The 26,399-nt window shown below is 41.5% G+C and overlaps 1 protein-coding gene and 1 non-coding gene across 4 annotated transcripts in view; both read right to left on the minus strand.

The window, feature by feature from the left end:
• Positions 1-2,021: 2,021 nt before the first annotated feature.
• Positions 2,022-26,399, minus strand: part of C1QTNF7 (C1q and TNF related 7) — a 98,737-nt gene continuing 74,359 nt past the window's right edge. The window contains exons 1-3 of one of the 3 annotated variants that reach the window (XM_010991006.3): positions 15,241-15,319; positions 6,520-6,765; positions 2,023-3,026 (exon numbers count right to left, since the gene is read on the minus strand). In XM_010991006.3, coding sequence (XP_010989308.1) covers positions 2,395-3,026; positions 6,520-6,757 — 870 coding nt within the window. In that variant the 5' untranslated portion in view covers positions 6,758-6,765; positions 15,241-15,319 and the 3' untranslated portion in view covers positions 2,023-2,394. Of the gene's footprint in view, positions 3,027-6,519; positions 6,766-15,240; positions 15,320-26,399 lie in introns of those variants that run through there. The other 2 variants (XM_010991004.3, XM_010991007.3) reach the window with 2 other exon arrangements.
• On the minus strand, positions 9,333-9,405 carry TRNAD-AUC (transfer RNA aspartic acid (anticodon AUC)). Its single transcript has one exon. It is a non-coding gene; the product is annotated as a tRNA-Asp (tRNA).

Raw genomic sequence — 26,399 nt, forward strand, 5'->3', positions numbered from 1 at the left:
AATGAAAGAAACATTTAGGAGATAAGAAAGTAAACAATGTCCCAAAAATGAATGCATTAAAGGATCATGATCAGAAGAAAAATTTAAACCGCATAATAATCTTCTGAGTCATGACTGTCGGCAATAACGTCTCCATTTCCGGTTTCTCCAGTGAATCCCATGGTCTTCAAAAGGCACGTATTTTGTTGTTCCCCAGATTAGCTTCTTCTGTTGGTGGTTTTTTTTTTTTTTTTCAATTTACAGCTTGGAATTCCAGGTTCAATTGCTATACAGAGGCAGGTGACTATGTCAGACCACCTTTTCTCTCACTTCTTGGTCTAATTTTTATTGCCCCTGGCCTCCCAGACCCACATGCTGACTCAGAGGCAGAGCAACAAGTGGAAAAAGCATGGAAGGAGGAGGAAGACGAAGGAAGCAAGACAGACCTGAGAGATGGGAGAAGCAAGGACCACCCCTATGCACAGTGGCTTGGTCATTGTAAATTTTACCCTTGGTAATGGCCAACCCAGCTCTGGAATGCACAGGGGCTCCACACTATCCCACAAGTAAAGCCCCTAATCCCTAGGTTGACGTTTGGGGGGACTCTTGCAAGTATGGCTCACGGATTTCTCTTTTGGGTTTCTGTTCTCGCTTTCATGCTCTGTCCCTATTACAGCTTCTCTCTGAAGTGCCCTTCCCCCATGCTGGCCACTCCGAGTCCTCTCTGTCACTTCAGACCCAGGGGGCAGAGATTTCTCTAGCTGTTTTCTCTCACATTGTAATTTGGAAGTTAATCTTTCCTCCTCAGCATTCCTTCCAAAGTATTTTGTCTCTGTCTCCCATTTAGCACTTAGCATGTTTTAGAACGTTCATGTCCAGAATTCTAGGTATTTTGTGTGTGAGTGCATGTCATTTCCTTTCTTGTATCCTTAGAAATGTTGACGACAGAGGCTGCACCATATTCATGTTGGTGTTGTTTCACCTTCACAGAACCCAATGTGGTGATTCATATGTAGGAGACATTAAGACATATTTATTAACTGAATGAGCAAAGGGAGGAATACATAGAAGGAGGGTCACATGATGCAAGGAAATACCATTACTACCAGCCAAGGGAGTGGGGGTGAGAGAATTATGGGTGAGATTAACTGAGGAATTGCAGTTCAGTGCGGAACAAGATGTCACCGCTGTGAGAAAGTGGGACTAAGGGATGTGTGAAACTTGGAAGGGACAGCCATTTGCTCTGGTGTTTGATCATGCCCTCTCCTCCTCCTGTTACTCCTCCCATCAACTCATTCATAAACCAGTGAATATATACTTCGTTTTATTTGAATTCAATACCTGGGAAATCCATTAAAACAATGTCCTGCTACAATGTAAAGTAGTGCCTGTGAGAGTGCCTGAGTATCTGCAAGAAAGCTGAGAGGACAAATACTTGTCCTGGGAGACCATCACAGTAAAGAATCTAGGAGAATGATCTGCTGACTGGTCTCTGTAACTTGTTTCTTTTCATTTTGATTACTCCTCCTGGGGTATCTAGATTTTCCACCACTTCTTGATTCAAATACCAATGGTGTTTTGAGGATGAAGTGGGGAGAATGCAGCTGCTGAATTCTTTGTTTTATTTGCACCCCTCCCACTTACTTAACAATACACACCTTAGCACACATGGTGTCCTTCCATGCTCTGGCCCCCACTCCTAGGAAGAGAAGGTCCTGTGCCTCCAGCATTGAGTCAATCTATTTGCCATGGTGCTCATCATGCTGAGCTGTGACAGCATGCAGATCACACACTAGCCCGTATGAAGGTAGGAATTTTATCTTAACTCATTATTGAATCTGACCCAGCATCATAGCGTCTGGCTCATACAGGCTCATTAAAGAGTTGTTGAGTGAATATATACAAGCATAAGGGAATTAATAATACAACAAAAAAATCACTTCACTTTGGCTTGCTTGAAAGTACTTGGCAACTCTTACCTTTATTTTATTTTTTTTTCTTACTGTAGCCTTCTGAGAATTGTCAAGGAATTTGGGATGTTATGATTCTCTTAAATAATAGGCAGAAATGCAATTTTACAAAGATTTAATGAGACAATATCATTGCCAGCTGGTTTTAGCACTCACGGAATTTAATAGAATTTGTAACGTTGTCTTTATTTGTTTAAATATTTGTGAACATTGCTTTTGAGAGAACATATCTGGGGTTATTCTTTTATATAATTCATTCTGTTGCGGTTTCATCGGTTTGGTGGGTCAACTTGTTTTAATAGATTCTGCTAGAACTGTCTGTAAATGCTCTGGAGTCTGAGTGGGGGTCTTTTTTGGATCTCATTTCTTCTTGTTCCACCTTCCAGGGCCCCAGATTAAGTCAAAGTTTCTTCCACAAGGATCCTGGGGCATTTGGGCCAGCAGATCAGAGCTCATCATCTTCTGATATGGAATCTAGATAATCCGTGTCAACATAGAGGAGAAATCCGGAGAACAAGCTGTCTGCCCAGCCTGGGTCTGAGAAGAGGCCGTTCTGGTCAGTGAAGAAGATCTCCAGCCAGACTTCATCTTCTGGCTGCAGGTAGATGACTGTGGACCCCGAAGCCACGTCATGGTTTCCTGTGTTGGCGTCAAAAGTCTTTATCCGGTACTGCCCGTTGTGTACCAGCCCAATGGCCAGATGCTTATTTGCCAATGTGATATCATAAGAAAAGTAATAGATCCCAGGGAACGCACAGATGAACTTCCCTGTTGCAGGGTTGTAGTGCTCTCCCTCATTGAAGAGGACCTTGTTAAATATGATAGGTAGCCTTTCTTCTGGGTAGCTTGTGGTGATGCCAACAGAGAAGGCAGATTTGAGCACGATGCTTCCACATCTACAAACACCAGGCAGCCCCGGGTCCCCTTGCTCCCCTCTGTCTCCTTTTGGTCCAGGAGGCCCAACAGGACCTACTTCTCCTTTCTCTCCCTCAGGTCCCATGGGTCCTTTCTTCCCAGTCTCTCCCTGGTCCCCTTTCTCTCCAGCAAGGCCCAGTGGTCCGGTCTTACCTCTCAGACCTTCAAACAGAGTTTATAGTGGAATTAGTAGATTCTGTAAATATAGAGTCACAAACAGCATGCCCACAGACCCTAAATTTTGTTTTTTCAGTCAATTTCAACAGTATACTACTAAATAATTAATATTTTAAAAAATCACTGATGCATTAAAGTGGAAATAGAAAAATCTCATGAGAACATCAAGAACAACTTCTTGCATGTGTAGGAAGTCATTTAAATCCCAATTAATTTAAAATAATTAACCATCATTTTGATGATGGATCACCTGCTGCTAAACTAGTCACTTACAGATACTCATCACCACAGGAGGAATTCAGTGGGCACAATGATATTATCCCCCGGAGTGGGATCATGGGGGCAGAGAGAACAAGATGAATGCTTAGAGGCTACTTAGTTTCATGCCCCATTCTCCTTCTATCAGTGTTAATAATAAAAATGTTAAAATTAGATGAGCTCATATTTATTGAACATTTAGCACGCACCAGGGGCAATGCTTTGTGTGCATGCATTATCTTCTTTAAGTCTTACCACAACTTTATGAACTAGGATTTCATATTACTTTCACTGTAGATGAGAAAACTGAGCCATGGAGAAGATAGTTCGCTCAAGGGAACAGAGCTAGTGAGTGATGGAGCTGTGATCTGAACTCATGCCTGCCTGACTCTGGTGCCTGAACATCTCCTGGGGCAGTGGCCAGAGTATAAATTGTAAAGTGCACCTGCAACACAGCGAGGGCTCTTCAATATGCCACGATAACTAAGCAAGGATGACTGCCACCACTGCAGGTAGTTCTTTTTTGGAGGAGAAAACTGAGTCCCAGAGAGGTGAAGAAACTTGCTTTAGTAGCAAGGCTGGGACTGGAATCCAAGTTTCCCCTTCACCAAAATGCCTCTTACCTTTGGGGCTGAAATCAAAAAGCTTTCATTCTTTTTGGCACCACAGCTAAATGGTTGTATTATTTTAGACAGATCTTTTAATTTCTCTGGGTCTCCATGTATATAGAAAAGATACGAGAGTTGTGGAAGGATTTCAACAAATTCAAAATCATCATACAGGAATATTTTCTGTTTGTCCAGATCTTTATATCTACAGATCAATCAGAGGCCAAATGGAGAGAAATTATGATCATGGTTTGAAAATGATAAGTAAAATCTATTTAATGTTTAAGTCATATATGTAATAACAGTGTTTAGAAGCATCAAAATGTCATTCAATTTTTTTTGTCAAAAGCATTCCATAAATAGTGCTTGTATAATGATACTTTATTGAAAAGTATCCAAATTATTGGTAATTTGTAATGCAATTTTGTAGTCAGGGAAACTATATCGTTGTTACATTGCATAGCTTTACTCTTAACTATGTATCTGTTCTGAGGAACCTTTATGAAGCTAAGCCTTTTATCTTGATAGTGCTTTAATATAACTTATTTGAATATTACACATACATCAATATGAGTCTGACCATTTTTTAGTTATTTGGCAAATTTAGCAATGAAGCATTCTGGATACTACAAGTTTCAGGACAATGAAATCTTTACCCTTAAAACATTAAGTATTTTGTTTTAATAATTTTAGAAGAGGTTGTTTAATAATTTGTGATGCACGGAAGATGCTAATAATGAATTAGCAACTGTTTTTTGGTGACTAGGGTCAGCGTTGTTACTGACCCCAGGACCATCCCCCGGTTCTACATGACTTCTGTTATTCGGTTGAAATTCCACTGGCCCCAGTCAGAACACACTCTGGTATTTATTTCTTGAAATAAGGCCATGATAGTCTGATCTTTCAATGTTTGCTTCTTTTTGGTAGAAATGGAATATGAATACTATTTTACTGTTAAATTAACTTTGGAATCAAGGACTAACACAACTTATACATTGTTATTTTATGTTCAGTAGGAGCTTAACTTTCGCTGTCTTAATCAGTGACCTTAGATACAGCAATAAAAACACATTTTGACATCAGTAGCAATTCCTACCATTAAATTTCATTTTGTATTGAAATTCCTCTGCCTCTATAACTTTGGTCAAGTCACTTCTTGTCTGAGTTTCAAATGACCCATTTGTACGGTGAAGAAATTGGATGTAAATCCAGTCTAAACCTAGTGGGGAAAGTAGTAGACAGTGACTCAGTAGACCTGAAAAAGCCCTTGTCCAGCCCTGGATTAGTTAGATGAGTCTGAAGAAGGGGCTTTGTCCTTCTAACTTTAGTTTCCCGGTTCTTGAAATGAGGGTGTTGGACTAGATTGCTAGAGGTCTCATCCTCTTGAAAATTCTTTGAGACCAAGCCAGAAATACTAAGATACAAGTTCATAGTGTGAGCCATGAAAAAGTCTTTACAATCTCAACACCTGGATTTCTGTAGCTATTTAATATTTTGAACTGCTGAGAGTTAGCTAATCAAGGGCTAGCTGTAATAATTTATTGAAATTCTTCCTGTTTGCATAAAGGATTTGCCCTTGTGATAAGGGACAATTAATGAAGAATGGAATGAAGGGATAAATCATTCTCCCCTCCCTATTCAGGGCAGACATCTGCTTGGTAGAGAGGAGAATTATGGAGTGTTAGTCTATGGTTAGATACTGAAGCTTGGAGAGAAAGGATTTCTTCTTAGTTCTTCATGAAATGAGTCTACAAGGAGTTTTTCTTCAGTACCATTTCTTTTTTCCATCCATCCATCCATGCATCAGTCCATCCTAGATTTACGTGTGCATGCATGCATCCATCTAAACCATCTAATACTGACTGATCATCCACTACATGCTAGGCACTGTGCTAGGGGCTGTGGGTGACTGACATGGGAGAAAAGTGAGAACTACTGAACGAGCAGAGGACAACTGTGTGGCTGGACAGAGCTATAAGCTATAAGACATCTATTTTTTTTTTAGCTGTTACAGGACAGGTGGGAAAGTGTTGAACTGGGAAAGATAGCCTTTTTAATACTACTGTCATGTCGTCTGTGAAAAGCAAAATCTAGAAGCCTTTTTGTGCCTTTGTTCAGGGTATTAGTGCAGAGCAGGATGGCCTCTGTGCCTCTGGCTCCTAATTTCTGCCCCCGCTTCATCTGTCTGTCTCCTCCCCATCCGTCTGTCTATCTATCCATCCATGCTCTCGCATCCAGCCACTGCCTGCTAGCTGCACCAGCCCAGCAGTCACGGGCTTCAGGTGTTCCAGGAGAATCCAGCTCTGTGCTTCACTAGCAGCTCACTTCTGTCCCCAGTGATGCGTGTCGTCATGCTATCGCTCTGTGTTCTCATCTGTACAGCATGATCATGGCCCCTTGAAGGAGCTGTCATTACAGTGAAATGGGAATGCAGGTAGAGAATTGGGAGCAGAGTCTGAAGCACAGTGAGGACTCAGTGAGTTGCTATGAGGAATGAAGGCGACGTAGAGCGGGGATTTAAGGAGCTAGTCTTGTTAGAAAAAGCAACAAAGCAAGGGAGTCATTTTAAGGTGGGGATGACAGAGGGGTGTTTATGGAACTTCATCCCTTACCTGCAGCCCCCTTTTCGCCTTTCTCTCCTTTCCTGCCGTCTCTACCGTCTCGTCCTGGGAGGCCGATCCGACCATGGGGCCCCGGGGAGCCGTTTGCGCCAGGGGGTCCTGGAGGTCCGGGTAAGCCAGGAACGCTGCAGATGTATTTGGGGGAGTAGCTGTCCCCTTTGAACTGATGGCCGCGAGGCTGTCCACTTGCACAAATGGCAAAACTTGTGACATAGAGCAAGACAAACATCTTTGGCTCTGGAAGAGAAAAACACGGACATAAATGCACTCTCTTAGGTGGGAGTTCTGGCAGAGCTGAACATGAGAAAGGGCATTTGCAACAATCCCCCCCAGCCCTCACCTCTCCACGCGTGTCTAAAACCCCTGTTCACCCTCATTATTCCACCGGATCAGCATGTTATTGATGGAGAGTTCTCAGTGCCCCACACAAGGGTGGGTGGAGATGAAGTACTGATTTAAAATATTCCAAAATAAATCACTTTTTTTGGTATACATATCTTCTTTTGAAGTGTAATCAGTTTACAATGTTGTGTCAGTTTCTGGTGTATAGCACAATGCTTCAGTCACACATGAACATACGTATATTCGTTTTCATACTCTTTTTCACTATAAGTTACTACAAGATATTGAATATAGTTCACTATGCTAGAAAGTATGAACTTGTTTATCTCAAAATAAATCACTTTATTGCATTTTTTTTTCCTGCAGGAATCAAAGATGGACTTTTGAAAACAGATGTGTTTTCTTTGAAAAAGTGCCCATTTTTTGAAAGAAAATTAGAAATGCAAATGAATAGGATAAACATTAATGTTATTCCTACACCCAGAGGTAATTACTCTTTACATTTTGACGTCTACATCTTTCTGGTCTCTTTTTCTGTGCTCTGAAGAAAATTGCTATCATATCATTCCTGCAACTCTTTAACTTTTTTCACTTAATATGTCATGAGCGTCTTCCCATGTCAAAAAGTATTCAGAAGATTAAAAAACTGTTGCATTTGTCCTGCTGTTTTTTATGTACTCTGTTCCCTGTCACAGACATGTGCTTCCAGTTTCTTGCCAGTGTAAACACCGTGCTAGGTAGGCATCCTCGTAGCTAACCTTTGCATGCACCCGTGGTCGTTTCCTTAGAATTTATGGGCTTTTTAAAGCAAGAGAAAGGAAGTGACATTTTCAGGAAAATCATGTTTTTCACATGAGAATCATGTGTCATGCCAATTAGTGCTAATTGGAGTACTCTGCATGTCCGGAGTCAGGGGGGTGTCTCAAACTTTAATTCAAAACCTGCAGGATACAATGCCACGATATCCCATTAATCTGTTAGCACTGGGGTTCCCTTAAAGAGCTGAGTGAAATTAATTCATGCACAGAGCCACGTGCTCCGAGTGAAGCAGGCAGCAGGTCCCTTCAGCTGTGATCCAATGAGATTTGGTATTTCCCTCCACAAAGCTGGGCAGCTGAGAGTGATGGATCGTTTATTAGCATGGCATTTGGCATATAGGCTGGGGACACAATTTTCTAGGCTAATGGTCTTTAGGATTACCAGCATCGAGGATGGGACAATGTATATATGTGGTTCTGGGGTGGTGTAAATGAGTGGTTTTTGCATGGTTGGGCCTGTGCTTTAATAAGAAACCTGTGCGAGGCTTGATGTACATGCCTGGTGCATACTTGCCTAAAGGAAATAATTATAACATGTGGGAAAAGCAATTGGATGGAGTTTCTGTGTGTTCTGACAGCCACACCAGAAAATTAGCCAGCACACTGTACCACTTTTATGGCGCCCAGGGGGAAATTGCAACATCTTGGAATTAGATCTAGAAATTTGCCAGAGCATTGGAATGACAAACTGAGAAAAACACAGTGTGCACATGTCATTTGAAATACATCTGATTCCTAGAAATCTTATTAGTGAAAAACTGAAGCAACTTATCCAAATATAGGTTCTGTATCCTTGACCAAATCTCCATGTTACCAGCGTCCTGTCCCTTCCAATAAAACCAAAAAAAAAAAAAAAAATCAAAGAGAACATTTTTGTTGTCTACTTATAGAGCACAAACTCAAAATTACTTATCCCATTACTCAACTGGGATTAAGGCACTTTCTTTACCAGCAGATCCGATAAACATTCTAGCCCTTCTGAAGGTGCCTCAGATGAAAGAAAATGGAAAGAATCTTTTATCCAAACCTCTGCCAGTTAAAACAAGACATGATGATTAAATTGCTAGTTCTCCCTTGGGGAAAAAAAGAACAACAACTGATTAGAGGAGGCTTTGAGAAGGGATTTGAAAGAAGAGAACAGATATGTATAAGGAGGCTTTTAGCCAGGCATGGGATGAGACGCTGTAACTGGGGCCAGGAGCTGGTTCTAAGTGGGACTAAAGAGATCTGGAGAGAAAGTGCTTTGGGCAGTGGCATCTCAGACATTGGTGGAGATGTTGGAAACACACATGCCAACAGGTGCGGGTCAGTCTATGATGGAGCATGTAATAAGAGTCACGATTATGATGATAGAGGATGCAGACATTTTAAAGATGTGCTCAGAAAAAAGAATATTAATGTTTCCAACAGCCAGGCCAAAAGGTGCTCAAAGAAGGAATAAATCAAAACAACCAAAACAGATGCACTCATTGAACAAATGGGTTGCCTTTCGTTGACAAATGCACTGGAGAATGATCTGTACATAGTATAAATACTGAAAGCATCCCCAGTTGAAGATTTTTTAATTTTTATTTTAATTTTATTTATTTATTTTTAAAAATTTTGTTGAGGGGGAGGTAATTAGGTTTATTTATTTATTTTTAATGGAGGTACTGGGGATTGAACCCAAGACCTTGTGCATGATAGGCATGCACTCTACCACTGAGCTATACTCTCCCCTCTCCCCCAGTTAGAAGATTTTGAAAGACACTCAGAATGGTTATCCATTAAAATCCTCATCAGAACTGAGGAGCAAGGTGATGATGGTATGGTGGTGAGTGGCCAGCCGAGGCTTGCGACTCAGTTCATCAAGATGACAACAGGTGTGGATTACAATGGAAAACTACAGTGGCATCACTTTGTAAAGGTTTTTCATTTCATTTCAAAGTCAGAAGCCTCATGGTCCATGGTCCTCAAGGCCCTACTTGATTGGTCGCCCACCTTCCTCATCTCCCAGACTTCATCTTCCTCTAATCTCCTTCCCACGTCCTCAGCTCCAGTCACTGGAATCCTGGATGTTCCCCAAAGATGCCAGGTATGCTCTGCCTTTGGACCTTCACACTGGCTCTTCCCTCTGCCTAGAACTCTCTTCTCCAAGATGCATACATGTCTCACTCCCTCATCTGCTTATGTCTTTGCTCAGATGCTGCCCCTTCATTAAAACCAACCCTCACCTCCTTACCCAACATTGCGAATGACCTGCTGCTATTCCTGACCCTCCCTCATTCTGCTCTATTTTTTTCTCTTCTCCAGTCTACTCATCAGCCTCGAACTTACTAGATTATTCTTATTTTTATTGTGCTATTTAAATATTATGTTCATGCACCTGATAGGATGTAACTCCAGGAGAGCAGAAGCCTTTGGTATCTCCAACAGCCTAGAACAGTGCTTGGCACAAAAAAAATTCAGGCTTGGGGAGAAGTTTTTTTGGGGGGAAGGTGTGATTTTTGTGGAAAAAGAACTAGAGAGAAATTATGGAATATGGGAATATTACAAAAGAAAGAGAAAAGAAAGGATTTAGAGAAATATTCCTGGGGTCTACAGGTCCCTTTTGTGGTGTTTGAGAAATACACATAAAGGGCTTGAGTTGTTTTACTTTCATATGGTCTAGAGTAGTCAAAGTGTTTATTTTTTTTGTACAGATAAAACATGCACAGTCATAAATTTTTGCTATTATTATTATTATTATTACTTTTTAATTGAATTATAGTCATATTACAATGTTGTGTCAAATTTCCAGTGTAGAGCACAATTTTTCAGTTATACATGAACATACATATATTCATTGTCACCTTTTTTTTCCACTGTGAGCTACCACAAGATCTTGAATATATTTCCCTGTGCTATACAGTATCATCTTGTTTATCTATTCTGCATATACCTGTCAGTATCTACAAATTTTGAACTCCCAGGTGGGAAGGGACAGACTAGGAGTCATAAAATTTTTTGAAAAAGGATATGCAGTGAAAAGGAAATCTCTTCTTCTTTCCCACCTCCCAGACATCCAGGTTTCCTCTCTAGAGACAATCACTGTTGCTAATTTCTTGTGTGTCCTTCTGGCACACTGTATGAACTTCTTGCACTTTGCTTTTTCACTTAGCTTAGAGATCTTTCCATATCAGTATACAGACAGAGCTGCCTCATTTTTTTTTTTTTTAGTAGCTGTAGAACATCCATCATAACTAGTCCCCTACTGATGGACATTTGGGATATTTTTATTCTTGCGCTATTATAAACCACAGTGCAATGAATATTTGTATATATCTCCATATATATACTCCTTGCACTATGGTTCATGACAGAAGCAGCAAATAACTTTTCCCAGTTTGTTTTTTCACTTTGTACATGTGTTTTTAAAAATATTTTTATCATGAAAACTTTTTTTTTTGAGGTTCAACTGTGTTTAGGCGTTCCCCACTTTGAGATGATAAAAAGAATTCTCCTACTTTCAGTTCTTTGTTTCATTTTTTAAAAACATTTCAAACTTGAGGCCTTGGAATTTTTCTGATAAAAAGTGTGAGATAAGGATCCACCTTACATTTTCAACACCTTGTAATGAATAATCCATCCTTCACCCGCTGTCTGACTGGTTTACAATGAGTTTGGTTATTTTGGCTTGGAATGAACTGAGTCATGGCTCTATACACATTACAACATTTTAAAACAACTTATTTGGGATTTAACTTAGCACATCATAAAACTGACCGATTTAATGTTCTAATCTAATTTTAGAACATTTTCAAAACTACAGAAAGAAACCTCATGCACATTAGCAGTCACTCCTCATACAAAAAACTTTGAAGGATTGCATTGAATTATGCAAATTTATGTAGAATGTGTGCTCAAATGTATTTCTTCCACGAATATGCTCCTTTGGAGTTAGACAATCAAAGCTCTGGAAATATTGTTAATTTGAACAGATCTGTCCTGGATGTTAATTGTAAATGACTCTCCTATTTTTCTGTAGGAATTACAAAGTAGCAGGTCTTTAATTTCTTAAAAACATACTTAAAAAATTACTTTGTGGTACTGTAGATTTCAAAGCCTTCATGTTAATGTGTGTTTTGAATCTGTAGGGCAGAAACGTAGTGTCAGTGTTTTGTAAGATTTTTAAGCCATAGAAACCTTTGTTTTTGCTGCACTAGCTGTGGAAAACATTTGGAGAAATACTAAATAGATCAGTGCATAGATTCAAGTTTGAGATCTTTTTGTAAATAGCATGTTTTTTCTTTATTTTAAAATAAAATAAACTCATGCATACATGGTCAACTAATCCTTGACAAGGGAGCTAAGAGTACTCAGCAGGCAAAAAACAGTCTCTTCAAAAAATGGTGTTGGCAAAACTGGATATTCATATGCAATGAAATGAAACTGGAACCCTATCTCACACCACTCAGAAATGAACTCAAAATGTATTAAAGACTTAAATCTAAGGCCCAAGACATAAAACCTCTGGAAGAACACAGGGAAAAAGCCCTATGACCCTGGCCTTGGCAACCGTTTTTTTGGACGTGACACCAAAGGCATAAACAACAAAAGCAAAAATAGACAAGTCAGGCTACATCAAACTAAAAAGCTTCTGCAAAGCAAAAGAAATGGTCAACAGAATGAAAAGACAACCTATGGATTGGGGGAAAATATTTGCAAATCATGTATCTGATAAGGGGTTAATATCCAAAATACATTGAACAAAACTCTTACAACTCAATAGTAAAAACCAAATAAGCCAATTAAAATGGGCAAAATATCTGAAATGACATTTTTCCAAAGGAGACATACAGGTGGACAGTAGGTACGTGGAGAGATGCTCAACATCACTAATCATCAGGGAAATGCAAATCCAAACCACAGTGAGGCCCCACCTGTTAGCATGGCTGTCATCAAGAAGAGAAGAGGTAACAAGTCTTGGTAAGAACGTGGAGAAAAGGAACACTACGCACTGTTGGTGAGAAAATAAATCCGTACAGCCACTAGGGAATCTTGAGATTCCTCAAGAAATTAAAAACAGAACTACTATATGATCTAGCAGCCTCACTTTTGCATAGTATATATCTGAAGGAAATGAAAATCATTGCCTTGAAGAGCTATCTGAATTCCCATGTTCATTGCAGAATTATTCACAATAGCCAAGACATGGGAGCAGCTTAAGTTTCCATTGACAGACGAATGGGTAAGGAAAATGTGGTAAATATATATTTATACATATAATACACACTGAAATGCTATTCAGCCACTAAAAAGAAGGAAATTCTGTCAATTGTGAAAACATGGATGAAGCTTGAAGGCATTATGCTAAGTGAAATAAATCAGACAGAGGAAGACAAAGGATCTTGCTTATATGTGAAATCTAAAAAGCCTAACTCATAGAAACAAAGTAGAATGGTGGTTACCAGGGGCTGAAGTGTGGGGGAACAAGCTTTTGATCAATGGGTACAAATAAAGGATCTTCCATTACGAGATGAGTATGTCTCGGGGATCTAATGTACAGCATGGTGTCTGTAATTAATAATACTGTATCATATACTTTAAAGTTGCTGAGAGAGATCTTAAATGCTCTCACTAATCATACAAAAAAAGATAATTATGTGAAGTGATGGATGTGTTAACTAATCTTATTGTGGTAATTTTGCAATACATATGTGTACCAAATTTTCATGGTTTACACCTTAAACACTCACAATATTATATATCAATTATATCACAATAAAGCTGAAAAAAATTTAAATGTAGCTGAAGTAAATGTAAAATAGTCCAGCTGCTGTACAAAACAATATGGTGAGTCCTCAAAAAATTAATAGAGATTTACCATATATTCAGCAATTCCAATTCGAGTATACCCAAAAGTAGTGAAGGAAGGGTCTCAAATGGATATCTGTACCCCCATATTCACAGCAGCATTATTCACAATAGCCAAAAGGTGGAAGAAACCAAAGTGTCCATCAACAGATGAATGGATGAACAAAATATGGTACATATATAAATGGAATATTACACACCCTTCAAAAGGAAGAAATTTTTGACACATATTACAAGAGGGATGCATCCTGAAGACTTTAATGCCAAGTGAAATAAGCCAGTCACAAAAGGACAAAAGTTGTATGATTCTACCTATCTGATATATACAGAATAGTCAAAACTGTAGAGACAAAAAATAGAAGCATGGTTGCCAAGGGCTGGGGGTCAGTTGGGGGGTGAGGAGTTAGTGTTTAATGAGGACAGAGGTTCAGCTGGAGAAGATGAAAAGTTCTGGAGATGGATGGGGGTGTGACGGTGTGATGGTGGTATAGCATTGTGAATATACCTCATGCCATGAGACTATAGACTTAAAAGTGGCAAATTTTGTTATGCATATTTTACCACAATAAAAAAAAACTAAAAAAAGATGAATTGGGATGTATGGAACACATTAGTATTCTTATTACTGAGGTAGGTGCTCTAAAGACGCCATTTCTCACTCCCCACACCACTTTTAAGACTCCCCACACCACTTTTAAGAAGTAGGGGCTGGTTCCTTCACTTTACAAATAAGAAAACAGAGAGTCTGAGGGCTCAAGTCTACCCAGCTCTAAAGATGGCACAGGCAGGATTTGAACCAAGCTCTTTGGTCTCTAAACCCTTGGGTTTTCCCCTACATCACATGAGGGAAATTGGAATGTTCATGACAAAGGGCTGGCCTCAATTACTAATTCAAGTTGAAAATGTGTTTGGCCTGGAAATGATTAGAAAGAGGATAGGTAACCATGGCAGCCAAAATGGGACACAGCCTTGTCCTTCAGGGAAGAGATTTCACAACAGCAGGCTTTGTCCTTCTCTGGCTGCACTAGGAGTGGCACTGCTGGCAAGACAGGATGGGACCTCAGGTGTTCACGTCCCAGTGCTTTCTGGTTGGTGCTTCCTCAGCTCTGCCTTTGGGGCTCCAGTTTTCCCCTTCAGAACTGCTTCTCCTGTTGGCCATGAACTCCCTTCCCCTCTCCTGTCACTACCACACCCTGCAGAACCAGAGCACACTGTGTTACGGCTAACTATTGCTTTTTCTCCACCCAGATGTTAACTCTGTCACCAACACTTAGGACAAAGACTGGTCTACAGTAGAGGCTCATCAAAGGTTGAACGAAGGAAAATAATTACCCATCAATATTTATTTTTGTCAACAGTTCATGATTTATAAAGGTTTGGCTGCTTTTGGTAAAGGGATAGGATGTCACCAACAGTAATCAATCCTGACATGTGTCAAACATTTTGTTGTCCACAGAGCAATGTTAAGCCCATATCATCTTCCCAAAGACCCTTTTGCAGTAGGTTGGACAGGGAACCAATATCCAGAGAAGTCAGGTGACTTGTCTATGGTCACAAAACTAGTGTCAGACCAGAGATTTGAACCCAGGTCTTCAGTTTCATGGATTTTTCTTTCAGAGGCATCTGTTTAATAAACTCAAAAGCTACCGTAATGACACAGGACGTTGCAGCTACATTTGCTAAAATTCTAAAAAAAAAAAAAGAGTAAACACCATACCTTGCTCTGGGATGGTAGGTTGCTCCAGAATTCTAAATCCACAAGAGACTGAGGATCTTTCATGAGAGCTCAGAGAAAAAACTTGCTTTGGTACCAGACAGAAAAACAGATCCAAGTTCTCAGAGGTTTCCAAATAGTTGTGCTAAAAATAATTCTCTCCTTTCGTCCCAAAGAGCCAGAGGCCCTGGAAGTCATTCATTGGGTGAGGCTCGATCCGGGCCAGTTAAAATCACGGTTTTGTTTGAGATAAACCTTAAAGTGCCTGCTTTCCTTGATCGTTAAGTGTAGAGGCGCCTCCATCTCTGTGTGTTGTGGCCTCGTTTTCAGATTTGTTTACTTAAGTTATCCTCTCTTCATTTGTTTTCCGCTGAGTGGATGTCACAGGAAAAAAAATTAGTCACTGGTTGGAAATTAGTTATTAACTGAGAGAAAAGAGTCTTTTCCTACTTGAGAATTTTCGATACAGAATCTTCAGATTCTGGACGGAGGATTGTGTCTTGTGGGATACCAGGGAGAGTGGCCCCACTCCGGGTAAATACGGCAGGAGAACGGCCCCTCACCCTATGTGCTGCAAAGTGAAAGAGGATGATGAGTCCCGTGCTGATGTTTTCTTTGTTCTCTGCTGAATGGATAAATGATTGGGGATTTGTAGGGAAGACTAATGTCTTTGTTCCTATAGAGAGCTGATCACAACAAACTCAAAAGGCAGAATGGTTCTCCAAACCCCCTGACGACTCATCTTCAGTGCAATCAATTTCTCTTTGTCCTTTTGATAGGAACCTCATGTATCTCCTTAGCAACAGCAATGTGTGATTCATGCTGTCATTTATGGAAATAAAGTGACCCCAAATTTCTTTTTACCTTGCTGTCCCCAATGTTCTTCTCAAGCTATTGAGAATGCAAATTGGAAGAAATGCTTCCAGTCGGGGAAGTGGGCATTAATCACAAATGTGATCAAGAAGATCGGCAGGTTCCCCATTCCAATAAGCTTTATTTTGCCTTAGCTATCCACCCTCCCAGCCGGAGGAAACAGTCTTTTGAATTTGTTGGCTGTTCAAAATCTGAAGGCCATCGCTGGGCAGTGAAGACCATGCCTTGTGCAGAGAAGTGAGGCACAGTTTTCGGTGAAATTAGAGTAGGACCTTAATCAGAGAGAGTCCCTGGGTTTGTTTTCTCATCCTCAAAATACAATGGTTGTCTTTGATCATTTCTGAGTTTTCTCACAGTTCTTAATATTCTCTCATCTTGTGCCTGGTGAGTTAGAGCTTAAAAAATAATGCCAGAACCTCATACGCAGAGGTAGAGCTCCAGGTCAGCTTGAAGGAGATGTTTGTTGTTATTGAGAGCAGCCACTCAAGTGTCTCTTCTCTCTAGTGCATAAAAGGAGGCACTTGCCAGTGGCTCGAGGAAGGTTTTCCTCTCAGGGACACTTGGCTGGAGAGGGGTTGAGGTTACTTGCTTAAAGTATCCAGGGCCCTTTGGAAAGGAAAACACCAAGGACCAAACTCCTTCTCTCCAAAATGTAAATTTAGGGAAATTAGTCATTGACAGCAGGGTTGTTGGCCTGGTCCAAAGCCTGCTGTGAAGAAAGGACACTGTGGACCACAGAATGGAATTGGCCAGGTGGTACGTGGGGCTCTGGGCCAACAGGCCTAAAGGATTTTGGAGTGGCAGAGTATGCGAATGAGGCTGGAAGTTTGCCTTCTTTCTGTCATTCTGCCATAGCAGCTATCCTTTGGGAAACAGTGGATGAACAGATGACGGTGAATTGAAAGGGTCGTCACACTGAAGCTTAGTAAGAGGGTGAGACCGGGGTCAGCAAGAGCATCTCCTACCAACGGACAAGCATGTCTTAGACTCTGCACAGTTAGTGTTCAACAGTGGAGCAGTTTGGTGGCGGCTAAATCAGCTGGGCGAGTGGACAATCAAAGGTTTTGTTTTTCACTTTCTGCCTGGGTTAGAATTAGGAATGATCCCATTGGAACCAACCAAGAAAGCCCCTAGAATTCTTAGATCATTCGTGGAGGGGAGGATTTAGACCTTGACTAGTCTACCTGCTAATAAAAGTAAGTGGGATCCTGAGAACGAATTGGAAGGAAAAAAAACGGCATGACTGCATTTGAACTTGAACTGGCAAAAAGATCCTAGAGGATAAATGCTTTCATTAGTTCACTCCTAGCATAAGATCACAGAACAACCCACTGTCACGTGTAAGGAAGCCCTGCCTATCTGACTTAAAGGAACCTCCCCACACTACCCACTGAGATCTTCTAAAAGGCTGAACTAGAATAGCTGTCCTTATAATCTTAATTTCAGGGCTGCCACCTTTGGAGATGTTCATTTATTTGTATACAAGCGATGAATTCTTAAGAGGCTTTTCTCATCCACTGGTCTTTGGGTTGACACAATCTCTGTCAAAGAGCTTAGAAATGGATGCGTTTCTTGCCACCCAAAAGAGATAGATGTGCTCATATTTTCCTGTCTTAATGTGGCCAAGTGCTGATACAATTTACGGGTGTTCACATTTGCCTTTTCTGAGTCATTCACAACTTCCTTCAATTACCTTTAGTGTTTGATGGTAAGGTTTCAGATATTATTAAAGTGTCTCAGTATTTTTTTTCATTCTGCAATATTTGATGTTTTTCTTTATTATTTCTCATCTCAGGTAACTTATACTCTGTATCTTCCTGGACTAACTCTTCTTCACAGATAGAACAAACCTTTGAAATTGTCTCCCTGATCTTTCAGACCTCAGATGCAGCCACAGCTTGTGAGTGCCTATCACTCAGTCATTTTCACACTTATTCTAGAGGCAGTGGCAAAACACGATGGGTAGAAACATACACTGAAGGGAGGAGTGCTGGCTTAGAGTAAAAATCTGGATTCAATTTTCACCTGCCACTCAGCCAAGGTCAAGGCCTTATTCTTTCCTAGGCAGATTTATTTTTTCCTTCCAGCCTGTACTTTTGTTTTCCTGCCGCCTTACCTCACTTTTCAACTGAACTTAGTTCACTCTAGACCAATCCAATCAACACTCACAGAATATCTAACAGTCTGCTGGTAAACCAGCTCTTGAGAGAAAGGTTGGGATTTGTAGCTTCATCAATTTCCTTGGTGTGGAGACTCCCACCACGGCCAATTTCAAACTCACAACCTGATCCTCACTGAATGCAAAGCTGTGTGGATTTGGCCCTTGTTAGCCAGTCTAAGCTGACTCAGCACATCACTGGGAACATATATAAGCCTATTCCAGACACTAAAATTATTTTAAAAAAAAAGAAGTTTCTAGCTGATACATCGTGTGCACTTACGAGCTGAGATATTACATCACTTTCTCCTTTAATGCTCACCTCTCGAGGTGAGTAGTTTTATGGCCTCCTTCTGTAGGTGAGGAATCTGGGCAGTCTGATCCGCAGCTGGCCCACTTAACCCCTAGGATGTTGCTAACTTTACGAGACCGGGTTTCTGCATCTAAAAGGCTGGCAGGCAGGTGGACTGCTCCCCTGACTCCGCCTCCTCTTCCCCAGACCACTGGGGCAGGGCAGGAATCTAATTTCTCCCTAGCCTCAGTGCTCTGCTTTTATCATCTCCTCTGGCCTGCAGGTCCAAGCCAGCCGTGTCTTTCCCGTGCCCCTTTCTTCATCTGCTCACTTTTGTCCTCCTAATGCGTCGCTTTCTCCAGGAAGTCTCCCTGACACTCAGCAGGTACAGCCTTGCCGTCCCACGACCCCTCCCAGCACGTTATGGGATCTCTCTTATGCACCTTAGCTCATGCATTCTTAACTAGGTCTATTGAATCAGCATGCCAGCGGGTTAGCTCTACATGTTTATATTTTTCAAAAGCTCTATTGGTAGTTCTGATAGGCAGCCAGGCACTGGGGATCTTTGCCACGTCTGCTTTTGCTCAGATGATGCCTCCTCGGTTAGTCCTTCCAAACCAGGGAGTTTCAGTGATAGAAATCTGATCTGGTCTTCTCACTCTTTCCTCCTGTTCTTTTAGTCATCATCTCATCACATACGTGTTGAGCTCCTGCTATGTGCCAGATACTGAATGCGTGATTCAATGGAGAGCAAATACGGAGTCCTTAGAGAGAGAAAGTCTAGTGGGGAAGACACACTCATCAAATGATCACAAAACTATGTTTAACAGAATGTTAATTGGGACTTTCCATCAGCTTGCAGTTTCAATTGAGGACTCAGAGCACAGACTAATGGGCAATCAGTGCCCACACATCCATTTAAGACTTGCTAAAAACCAGCTGGTTCTGATACTGGCCATTGTCCACTTTTATCCATATAAGAGAAAATAAGAAGTTCAAAAAGGATTAATGATTGGAGAAAGCCATCAAGGTAGAGAGCAATTAGCTGATGAAGGAGTGCTGAGGACCTCGCCCCTCTCTCCTACAACCTGCCCCCAGCCTGGTGGCGAGGACCTTGAGAGATCACTGATAGTAGCAAGAGGTTCCTGCAAGAAAGAAACCATCTTGCTCTCCAGTTGGATGTTAACTGAGTCATGAAACTGAGAGCCTTGCAGCTCTCTTGGGATCAGAGAAATGCGGGGGCGCTTGACTCATCCCTAAAGTTTGATGTCTTATGTGATCATAGAAACTAGGGAATTCTGAAGGCAGGAGGCTGTCAGGAGAAGAGAGAGCAGTGTAGAAGTGGCAGTTGGAGAGGCAAGGATGTATGAATTTCCCAAGAGGCAGATGGTACTGAGGGTGGCAGCTGGGACTCGGCCATTTAAGTGGGACCTCTTCAGCCAGGAGAGTCTCCTAGGGTGAGAAAGCCAGTCAGAAGCCACTGAATATGTCACTGAGTACAGAAGCTGAGGCTGGTGTAGGGGCCATGCATGGTATCACTCAAGGAGTTTATCACCCATATCAAGAACCTGTATAGTGTGGAAGTCCCTCAGAAAGCCTCTAATGGCCCCAGGAATGCGTTCTACCAGAAAGAGCCAGCGTTTGAATACCTAGGACGTACAGCAAGTATTGGCAGCCAGGAAAGAACCGCACAAGTAGCACCGATTAAGGAAAAGTACTTGACTCACCTTTTTCTAATTTTCCTATCTTCTGATCTGACTTGAGACATGCCCAAAGTGGCAGAAGAGCTAGGACACGGGGGAAGATGAGAGAGCATAATAACCTACTCTGAGCCGAAGACTTGGGAAGGACAAGCTTTGGATTGGGTATGATATTGAAGTGTTGATTTAGATTTGTCTTTTTAATATCTGAAAATGAGTCACAGTTGATTAATGAGATTGTTCATGTAAACGAAAGTGACAAGAAGCTGAGGAATTTGCCTGAGTTGTCACAAAAGGGCAGGGGAAAGATCCAACAGAATGTGACTGGAAGAAGTGGTGGGAGGAGAATGAAATGGTTTCTAATCTGTATCATACTAAGGACAGAGAAGATCATTTGATAAATTTGGTAAATGCTGGAGAGTGTTCTGAAGGGAAAGTAAAGGGTATTATGGGAGAGTTTAGCAGAGCCACCTCATTGAGACTTAGGGCTGTCTGAAGAAATGGCATCTGACCTGAAATATAAAAGGGGAGAAGAATTAACCAAGAAGAAAAATTGGAAAACACTTTGAGGCTGAGGGAGTGAAATGTGCAAAGGCCCCGAGGTAGAAGAGGATGATTTTGAAAGAAGGTCATTGAAATTCAGGCACAAAGGAGAGCATAAGCCTAGAAGGAGGATGTGCCTGGAACAGACAGGGTGCTGCTGGCCATGGAAGTTTCTGGGCTTCATCATGAAGGGATGTGGGCAGAGTTTTATGAGTTAGGCTGTCAACTCTCCCTTGAGCCCAGTTGATTGCAATAATCAAGTTGATACAAGTAGAGGTGATGCTTGTTGCCACTTTCCTGGCTTTTCAAGGTGACGTCAACAAGCTATACAGAATCCGTTTGGTTTATGAACTGAATCTGCTTTCATTGTTGAGAAAGATGTAAGTTCTTGTGAGAAAAGTCTTTTGCATATTTCAGAAAAGGTGGTTCACGCACGCACTGAATGAAGTGTCACTGACCCCTACCGTGCGCTGGGTGCTGCCCCAGGACCAGGAGAGAGGGAGTTGAAAGAGGAAGGCAGGGGTCTAAGGCACGTGGAGCTCATGTTCTAGAGGGAATTTCGTGTCTTTAGGGAAGGAAGGGGTCTCTGAGGGCACCTGCCTGACTTTCCCATTTTATAGCTGAGAAAACGGGTTCAGTGAAAAGTGACACTTCCAAATGTCTTGTTTATATGTAAGACCAGAAGTAGGACTCGGGTTCCCCAGATCATTTCCAAGATTATCTCCTCTGTGTAGCATCGCCTGTCACCATGACCTGATTCTTGACTTCATGTGGGGAAGACACTGCAGTATTTTTTTTTATGAACATAAATCTCCATTATTGTGGATAACTAAGAATTAATATGATTGTATTATCCCGTATCATAGTCCTTGATTCTCGCCTTTCTGCCCTGAACATCCATTCTTATATTTTAAGAAAGTTCTTAAAAATTACAGGAAAACTTTAAACTTTAAACATACACAACAGGAGAGGTCAAATGGACAATGAGCTGCTCCACAGTTACCCGAGCGGAACACTGTTTCAACAACACCCCTGCTCGCATATCCTCACTTTCCCCGGCCCCTGCAGTCGGTAGGTTTTAAAGCTAATTCCACACATCATATCATCTATTACATAACTATTTCAGGAAAACCTAGGACTTTTTATCACCCTGGATACTAAACAGCACAGTGACTGACACCACGCAGCTTCAGTGGCCCTTGGGACTTTTAAAACCCCAAATGGGCGTCCTTTAGAGAAGTCAAAAATGTCTTAAAAGCACTTTGCTCACCAACTGCTATACTGTGCGCTCAGAGTTCCGAAACGTAATTTTATGCGGTTGTCAAGCTTTCTCAGTGAGTTTTTCGGAGTTCTTGGGATGCTCTCCAATGGCTTGTTACAGAAATTCCAAGAAACCCTGAGGCTCGTTAAAGGCCTGTCTGTGGGCCCATGTGTTCCGGGAGAGAATCGGCCCTCAGTCCCGCCACACATGGAGGATGAGTGATGCTGCTGACTGGGCTTTGGTTTTGGGGTTTTGCTAACAGAACCTGTCATGCTGTCCTAAGATCATTTAGGAAACATGACAGAACTGGCATCCTCTTTAAAATGTCAGGTAATCCTGGAATCTTGGGGTGAGAAAGTTTGTAGGGTGATCTGAGTTGTCTTGGGACCTTAAGGGTTAGCAGGTACCAAGTGGAGGCAGTCTGCCCTGGGGCGGATCTCAGCGAGGCTGGGCGCCTCAGCCTCCTTCCCCACTGCGGTGCAGAGGAACAGAGAGGCAGCAGGAAAACCTAACCTGCAACGCAGACACCAGGCCCAGACGTCCGCCTCTTTGCTCCACCTCCTCTCTGCTTCCTGTAGCGCTGACTTCAATTTGCACGTTTTCCTGAGAAGTGGTTAGCCTATGAGAGATTTTGCTTTTTTGGTTTTTAATTTTTGGTGTGTCTGTTCCTTTTCTTACTTGATGTATAATTCACATAGAACATTCTGTTAGTTCCAGGTGTACAAAACAGTGGTTCCACATATGCGTATATTGAAAAATGGTCACCACGATGAGTCTAGTTAACACTTAGTACCTTACACAGTTGCAGATTGGGTTTTTTCCTTGTAATAACAACTTTTAAGATTTATCCTCTTAGCAACGTTTCAAATATACAATACGGTGTTATTAACTAGAGTCGCCATGCTATACCTTACATCCTGGGACTTACTAATCACACAGCTGGAAGTTTGTGCTTTCTGACCGCTTTTATCCATTTCACCCACCTCCCATCCCTGCCTCTGGCAACCATCAATCTGATCTCTGTATCTATGAGTTTGTTTTCCATTCCATATAAAAGTGAGATCATGTAGTATTTGTCTTTCTTTGTCTGATTTTCATTTAGCATAACACGCTCAAGGTCCATCCGTGTTACTGTAAATGGTAGGATTTCCTTTGGCTTTTTTATGGCCAAGTAATACTTCACTGTATATATGTATATATGCACCATATTTTCTTTATCCATTCACCCACTGATGGACACTTGATTGTTTCTGAGACAGTATATCTTTGGATAATAGAAAATAAAAATTAGTTACCAATTATTAAATGTGTATGATGGATGGCAAGGCACTGTCCTAAGTGCTTTCTATGCATTTCTTGTTTATTCTTTGCCAAGAGCACATGAGGTAGCTGCTATGATTTCTGCATGACAAGTGAGGTGGCTGAGGTTAGGGACAGATGGGCAGAGCTAGACTCCAAGATCCTCACCTTCACAAGTGATCAGCTTATCCATGTGCATAAAATCCAAAGACTATTTCAAATTTTGGCTTACGAGTCCATCTTCACGACATTCAAACACTCATTAGCGATGAGAATGGGGTGTGTCAATTGAAATGTGTTACCTCAAAGTTGAGCACTGAAGGGACAGGGAATGATGAGAGTGCCTTTTCTCTGCTCCTCTGGTCTTCAGGAGGAGAGATTTTCCCGAAGCATCCCACCTCTTTATTTATTCTACCCCAGGGAAGGTGGGATGGATGAATTTGGAACATTTGTGAAGAGCAAATAGGAGTGTTCTGCTCAGCTAACCAGGGATGAAAATCTGCCCAATTTCAGGATATCTGGATTAAGAAACTCCTCTACCATAACACCAAAGCAATATTCTTTTTTGAAAAAGGTGTATTTTACAAAGAGTAAAATTCAGTCCTTTTATGTGTACTGTCTACTGAGTTTGACCAACATACACAGTTGTGTACCCATCACAGAATTGAGACAGAGCATCTCCATTCCTTCCAAAATGTTTCCACATGCCCCTTCATCGTAAAAATTCTCCCCATTGCAGCCACTATCAGCCACTGAGCTTATTTCTGTCACTATAATTTTGCCTTTTCCAGAATATCATATAAATGGACTCATACAACATGTGGGCTTTGAGCTAGTCTTCTTTCACTGAGCATAAGTTTTGAGAGTCACTCATGTTTCTCTCCCTGTTGAGCAGCCTTCCACTGTGTGTAGGTGTACCACGGTTTGCTTGTCCAGGTACCAGCGGACAGACATCAGGCTTATTCCCAGTGTTTGGCAATTCTGAATTCAAGCTGTCATCAACATTCATGCACAGGTCTTTATGTGGACATATGTTTCCGTTTCTCTTGGGAGAACACCTAGGAGACAGATTATTGGTGAATATGTTAACTTCCGTTTTGCATTTTTAGCAGCAACGGACGGAAGTTCTAGTTGCTCCCCATCCTTGCCAGGGCTTGGTATGACTGGGTTTGCTTTCACACGTCAGCCGTTCTCCTCGGGGTGTGGTAGCGTTGAACTGTGGTTTTGACTTGCATCTCCCTAATGATGTCGAGCATCTCTTCATGTACTTACTTGCCACCTGTATATCTTCCTTGTTGAAGAATCAGTTCAAATACTCGTTCATTTCTGGCTGTTTATCTGCTTATTATTGGTCTTAAGAATTTATATCATCTAGATATAAATGAGATGTGTGTTTTACAAATAGTTTCTCCAGTTTGTGACTTGACTTTTTATTTTATTAACTACATCTTTTGAAGAGGAGCATTTAATTTTGATGAAGTACAATTTATTAACTCTTTCTTTTATAGTTAGTGGTTTTACATCCTATTTAAGACAACTTTGCCAAACTCAAGGTCACAGGTATTTTCCCCTAGACATTTTATAGTTTTAGATTTTACTTTTAGGCGTATGACCTCTTTTAATTTTTTTTTTATATGGAGTGAGGTAAGGGTCGAGTTTTATTTCTTTGCCTATTGTGAGATTGAGTATAAAGACAACGGCCAGGCCATATTTACGGTAGGCTTTGACCCATCACCTGAAGCAGCCTGCCCAGGAAATCAGCTCTCGTACCTACCATGACAGCCAAGGAAGCCAGCCCGTTATAAGCTGGATGTGCGGGGAGTCAGGCTGTTGTCTCTAGTAACAATTCAGGAAGCCAAAAAATAACCCCAAAGAGCCAGGACTTGATGAATCATGGACAGCTTCCCTAGTTTTTGTCTCCACTTAAGGTCAAGCAGAGAGAACCAAATATGCCCCCCAACCAGTCACCTACGGTGCCCCCCTCTAGTCAGCCCACCTACAGCTTCCTTACGACAATTCCTTCCAATCAGGGCGAACCTGAAGCCTCCTGCGTTTCCCACTACGAAGCTTTCCCACTCCTCCGCCTGTCTCTGAATCTCTGCCGAGAGGCAGGTGTTGGTGGCTGACCCCCTTGCATAGCAAGCTCTGAATCAGTAGCCTTTTCTTGTTCCCAGTCAGTTGGTGTCCATTTATTGCCACAATGTGGATGCCAACAGTGCTTTGTTCTATTTCTCAGTTTGCATACACCTCTGGTAGGGAACAGAGGTACTGTTTATTAAGATCCCCAACAAATGTGGGAAAGTCAACTCCTGCCTTTAAGCCAGGCTTCTGACCCAAGTTACACTCGATATGAACTCAGGGGCAAGGACGTGCACCTCACAATGTGCGCCTCTGGGGCACGAACCCTGTCTTACTCATCTTTGTGCCGCCCATATAGAGCCAAGGCCTAAAACCCAGAAGTGCTCAATATATGCTGGTTGATTTACTGACTAATTCTAACCAGATGCCAAGATAAGAGCAAGAAAAGTAGCTTCAGTGCTGACTGGGTTCTGGACGCAACCACAACGGGTGTGTATCAACAGCAACCATGATGGGTGTGTTTCCTACAGCACCACCTGCACTTGGGACTCGATGTCTCACATGACCTCTTGTAACAGCCTCTTAACTGCCCTCCCCTCCCTCATAGCTTTTTGCCTTCAAGTCCAACCACTAGTCTACTGTTAAAGTGAGCCCAGACAATGAGCATTTGCTAAATGAATATTTAAGACGCACAGACATAGTAAACAATCTTATGGTTACTGGAGAAAGAGGATGGGAAGGGATACATTTAGGAGTTTGAGATTTGCAAATGATAGCCAGTATATATAAAAATAGATTAAAAACAAATTTCTTCTGTATAGCACAGGGAACTATATTTAACATCTTGTTCTCTGCTTCTTGCTGCAAACATGAGAGGCATTCTGGGAGCAGGAATGGTGGACGTGAGCCAGGGTCCGAGTCAAGGGCTACAACAGACCCAACAAAGGCAAAGGTTTA

Source organism: Camelus dromedarius, chromosome 1 (assembly GCF_036321535.1).
Source record: "Camelus dromedarius isolate mCamDro1 chromosome 1, mCamDro1.pat, whole genome shotgun sequence".
NCBI classification, from domain to species: Eukaryota; Metazoa; Chordata; class Mammalia; order Artiodactyla; family Camelidae; genus Camelus; species Camelus dromedarius.